General features: G+C 33.1%; 1 protein-coding gene across 3 annotated transcripts in view; it reads right to left on the reverse strand.

Annotated features, from left to right (window-relative positions):
* The window catches only part of VPS13A (vacuolar protein sorting 13 homolog A (S. cerevisiae)), a 159,579-nt gene that overhangs the window by 76,328 nt on the left and 77,251 nt on the right, over positions 1-6,000 (reverse strand). For all 3 annotated transcript variants that reach the window (XM_004677556.2, XM_004677558.2, XM_004677559.2), the window contains exons 33-34: positions 5,168-5,472; positions 399-546 (exon numbers count right to left, since the gene is read on the reverse strand). In XM_004677556.2, coding sequence (XP_004677613.1) covers positions 399-546; positions 5,168-5,472 — 453 coding nt within the window. The remainder of the gene's footprint in view (positions 1-398; positions 547-5,167; positions 5,473-6,000) is intronic.

Genomic DNA, 6,000 nt, shown 5'->3' on the forward strand with positions numbered 1-6,000 from the left:
ACTAAAAGTACTATATCTAATATTTATTTCCTTCATGGAATTTATCATAATTATAAACATTTAAATTATGTGCCAGTATACTTTCTTAGGCTAGCACAATTTTTAGACCACTATCACCACCAACCTGTGCATTAGGATGGTAATTTCCATGCAATCAAGAGATAATAACATGCCTTCTATGTCACTGTATTTCTGAAATTTACCCTAATCCAGTAAGGACATAATTATTTGTGAAATAAATGGATGGAAAACAGTTATGAATTCTAGGTTAATATAGTTACAACTTCAACTCTGACCAAGGTGATTAACAAGTAACTTTTTCCTTCAAAATGTTTTATGACACCAATGCAGTATTTTCAAACAGCAAAACAGAAATCATGAAGAATACAAAAGGTTACCTCCATGGGCTTGAGTTGAGCATTTACATTAAAACATGGAACTTCCTGATACCAATCCCAGGATAAATTTCGCTCAACAATCACCTCAAGATTTAGTGGCAGCATCAGATCCAAGACATCCTGGTATGTACCATTAGAAAATTGACTCCTGTAAGTAGAAATAAAATTGTTTTGAATTGTTTACTCATACCGTGGCAAACACTGTATGTGTCATTATAAGGAAAGTGATTTTTAAAATAGGGCTTTGGAATTTGTCAAAAAGGGCCAAAAGTATACAAGTTAGATAGTAAACTCCCCAAATAAACCCCTAAATATAAATTATTAATTCACTGATTTAGATATATAACAGAATACCACAAATCCTCTTACTCAGTAAGAAACAAAATGTATTAAGTGAATTTTTTGAGGGTCAAATATAGGGCCCCCCATATTAGAATTTTAAATATCACTTACTCAATTGGACAAAAATATAGGAGATAGCAAAGATCCTTCAGAACGCATAATATTACCATTTAATGAACTAATTATAGATGACACATCACTCATGATTGCTTACAATCTCTACTTAGTGATAATAAGTTAAAAACAGGCCCTCCCTGGTGGCACAATGGATTAAAGCACAGCACTACGAAGTAGTTCACAGCCACTTCAGCAGAAGTTTGATCTCATGCCAGGGAGGTGACCCACATGGCGCAGCATACCTCTCCTGCTTTCTCTGCGGCTCCCCTCAGCAGTGTACTTGTCAATCTGCCTGTTCTGCTCCCCACTCTGTCTCTGGTGAATATTCTCACCACCCCTGCATCTCTGGCCTGTACTCCAGTTATGAATGCATAAATAAATCTTTAAAAAAAATTTGAAAACCCTCTAAGACATATTATATATACAATTACAGTGAGTGCAAATTATAATGTAAGCTATACTATAAGTCACTTAGTAACTTTCTATTATTAAATTTCTAAAATTCTTTACTGTCATAAATATTAAGAAACAATGTTTTTAAAATTACTTCCTTTAAACAATTTCCTTATCAGTATTATCATTTATCTGGGTTAGATATCTTTTCTACATACTCCAAGTAACTCAAATGGTTTCTATTACTCTATTTAAATACTGCACCTTAATAGTTTGTCTTATCTGTAGTTTCAAGAATGAAACTTATTTACCCTATTCTTTGATGTACTTCCATGACATAGGTCAATGACTGTAACAGGACACGTGTACAAATATCTGCTAAACTGCACTCACAAAATTAGATAAACATAAGCAACAATATACAAGAACAACCATCTCTATGCACATGAATGGAGAAATATTAATCATTGGGCAATAGTATTTCTCTGTCTACATTTTCATTACTTTGATTACAAGAGGGTGAAAATTTCTACTAAGTGTTTATTGGCTATTGCTATTTCTATAAAAAATCACCTTTGGAGCAGGGAGAAAAATTATTGGGGCTTTTGTGGTAACCTGGTGTAAAAAAATACATTTGTAGAGGTTTGAACGTAACAACAGCTAAAACCAATACAGTGCTATAAACCAACATTACCTCAATAAAAATTATTTTCAAAAAAAAAAAAAAACCACTTAGTCATGTTCTGTACCAATTTTTCAAATTTTCTTTTCCTTGCTCCTTTAAGTATTCATAAATTTTATCTATTATTAAGTTACTGTCAATAATTTACCCCAATGCATTTCCCTTGTAATTTTATTCTGGTAATTAATATTCAAAAACTTAAGAGTCAAAGTCTCTAATGTTCACTAATTATCTTTGGCTTTTGAAATGTTCTACTATACATAATTCTCTCAAGCAAATTATATTTTACTATGAATAGTGACATTTTGCTTTTACTTATGATGCACATCATTTTTAGATACAACATACCGTCTTCATTCTCTATTGATGTGTACTTAGGTTACACCCAAGTCCCAGTGATTGTGAATAATGCTGAAATAACACTGTACATCATATAATTTTTTGCATGCACAGTTTCACGTTCATCAGATAGATGCCCTAAAGGGGATTTTCCAGGTCTTACAGTATTTTCATTTTTTGTTTAATAAGGTAAATTCAGAGACCACTTTTTAAAATGGTTGTACCAGTTTACATTCCCACCAACAACGTATAAGAGTTCCTCTTTTTCCACAACCTCTCCAGAGCTTATTGTTGGCAGTTTTTTTAAATACATTTCCTCCTTCAAAATAAGTCTGAGGTAATAATTCACTGTGGTTTTGACCTGAACTTCCCTTATTAAAAATGATGATGAATGCTTTCCATATAGCTACTGGGCTTTTGGATATCTTGTTTGATGAGCTATCTGTTCAGATCGGCTGTCCATTTATTAACTGGGTTACTGTTTGCTGCTAAATTGAGTAAGCTTTAATTGCAATTTCTTTCATTTTATACTTTTTTTTTAATTTGAGAAACTTTTTTTTGCTTTGTTTTTATTCCTCTTGCAATAGAAGTCTAGCCTCCAAAGACTCTACCATTGATGCCATCAAACCCATCACCAGGCTTTCTCCTATGTGTTTTATTGTTGGTCTTATACCTATTGTTGTGCATCGAGTTAGAGAGTGAGCAAACTTCATTCTTGTACATGTGGCTGCCCAGTATGGCTATTTTTAAAAGACAGTCAATTGTATGGTTACAAAAACTTTATCAAATATTAACCATTAGTGTGATTATAGATTTATTTTTGGCCTTCTATTTCTACTGATCAACACATCTGTTTTATTCCAATACCATATTTAATTAAAAGTGCTTTCCGGTACTAAAGTTAGATAGTAAGATGCTAACAATTCTTTCCTTTTTTCTCAGGATTATTTCAGCTACTGGAAATCTGTTTCCACATAATTTTGTATTTTTCTATTATTTTAAAGAATATCAATAGAACATTAATTGGGATTACATGAAATCTACATATTGCATTCTGTAAAACTGTCATTTTGATTAGTGATGCTTTCCATCTTTGACCATGAACTGACTTTTCTGTTTTCTTATTCCATATCCTTTATTAAAGTCTTCTAGTTTTAATTTGTAAGGCCTACACCTCCTTGGTTATGTAACTCCTAGGCATCTGATTCATTTGTATGATATTTTTTTCTTTTTCCTCGTCATTATTTGCTGATTTTATAACATGCAAATTGGCTTTTTCCATTTACTGTTTCTAACAGCTATTTGGTAGGGTCTTTAGGGTTTTTTAAAGGTAGACATGTCTACCATTAGTCTTATATGCCCATATAATAGTCTCAATGTATTTTCCAACCTGTTTGCTGACTATAAAAAACAGCAAATTAATCTAATCAGAAGCGATCAGTGAGTCATCCCTGTCTTGCTGCTTATGTTAACCATTAAGTATTATACTGACTGTTGATTTATGATGTCCTGAGTGATGCATCTTTTTATATAATCTTTTCTTTTGTTGATATACAATATTATACTGTTTGATAACCATTAAATCATCCTTACAGTCCTGGTATTTACTCACTTGATCATGATGTATAATCAGGAATTCAATTTGCTAGCATTTTGTTAAAGGTTTTTACATCCATGTTCATTGGTGATAATTGGTCTGTAGTTTTCTTCGCTGTGTGTGTCTGGTTTTGCAAGTAGGGTAATACTGGACTCAAAATGTGTAACAGAGCACTTCAGCAGTTGTTTTTTTTTTTTTTTTTTTTTTTCAAATTTAAGCATGAGTTCTTCTTAAGTTTTGATAAATTTTTATTGGAAAATCATTTGGCCATAGGCTTTTGTTTGGGGGAAATTTTTGACTACTGTTTTAATTTCTGATCACCTTGCCAGGAGATTCAAGCTGAATGGGAAAAAAAAAATGAGCAGTAGGACTAAGTAACAGGGAAGTAAGTAAGAAGGTATATGACAACTTAAGTATTGATCAGAGTTTACTGTGGAGAAAGAAGAGACATAAGTGGCTACTTATAAACAGGCAGATGCAAATCAAAACTGCAAGACATTACTTCATACCCATGAAAATGGGCTAGATCAAAAAGATATAAAACAAGTATTGGCAAGGGTGCAAAGTAAAACAGTTGTATACTATTAGTGGGAATGTAGATTGGTGTGATTATTACAGAAAATAGGATAGAAGCTCCTCGAAAAATTAAAATCTTATCTAACATATGATCTAGCCATTCTACCTATAGGTATCTACTCAAAGAATATGAAATACTGATTTGAAAGCATGTATGAACCTCAAGTTTTTTGCAGCATTACCCACAATAGTCAAGTTTGAAAATAGTGTAGGTGCCCATGTATGGACAGAGAATGATGGTGATGATGTGGTATTTAGATACTGGAATACTACTCAGCTATTAAAAAAGATAAAATATTCACATCTGCAATATGGACATACACTGTGGGGGTTATGCTAAGTGCAGTAAGTCAGTACAGAAAGTCAAATATCATATATTTCACTCATTTGTGGAATACAAAGAAAACAAATAAACAATAAATAAAAGCAAATCCTTAGATTCAGACTCCAAAATGTTGGCTACTAGAAGGGAAAGAGGTGGGAACTAGGAGGAATGAGATCAGAAGTAGGGAAAACTAGATGATGGTGGATGGTACTAGACCTTTGTCCATGTATGAAGCTGTAGTCATCAAACCTGTAATGTTATAAACCAATGTTACCTCAATTAAAAAAAAGTAGTTGTAATAAAATAAAATCTCACTGTAAACAAAACATTCCAGACCATAGGCTTTAATGTAAGGAAAAGATTACCATTCCATGTGAACATACTTGTGGAAAACTTACCTGTATAGTCGCATTTCACTCAGCTGAATTGTTATCAAATCAATAATGGGTGGAGGGTTGCTCTGGCTATCAGTAATCATGTGAAATGTATTCATCATTGTAATCAGTCCAAAATCAGCAACAAAAACATTTTCTGAAACTGGAGATTGTGGAATGACCACAACTGGAGCTTTGATGTTAACATCCAATGCCATTCTAGAACTCCTTTGAGCCAGTTCTTTTACACCAGTAGCAGCCATTCCTGCTGCCTGAACAGTTGCCTCAGCCAAAGCTTCTTTAACTGCTTGAAAATTATCTATAAAAGCCTATAAAGTTAACAGAATAATACTCTTAAGGTTACCATTAATCAATGACACATAGACATGTATATTTATGATTATTTTAAACTTCTGTTTTCTTAAAATGTTTGATTTCACTTGTTCAGTATAATCACTTGTTCAGTATAAGTATCAATATTAATTATTAATTTTCTGTATTAAATATTTAGAAAAAGGGCCTCCCTGGAAGCACAGGGGTTAAAGACACAGTGTAGCTACTGCAGCACTAGTTCTATCCCCAGACAGGGAAGTGACCCACATGGCACAGCAGACCTCTTCTGTCTCACCCATCCTCCCCTCAGCCTGTTCGGTTTCCCACTCTGTCTCTGGTGAATCCTCTCACTACTCATACCTCTGGCCTATACTCCACTTCTTGTACACATAAATAAATAAATCTTTTTTTTTTTAATTATTACAAAAGTTTATTTTTACATCATTTTGCACATTTTTTTTTCCATCTCGATTGTAATCCCCGCGGGTTTCCCATCACCAAATCACCCGTGTGCCACCACCATA

This window comes from Condylura cristata, unplaced genomic scaffold, assembly GCF_000260355.1.
Source record: "Condylura cristata isolate star-nosed mole 26May11 unplaced genomic scaffold, ConCri1.0 scaffold00006, whole genome shotgun sequence".
Lineage (NCBI taxonomy): Eukaryota > Metazoa > Chordata > Mammalia > Eulipotyphla > Talpidae > Condylura > Condylura cristata.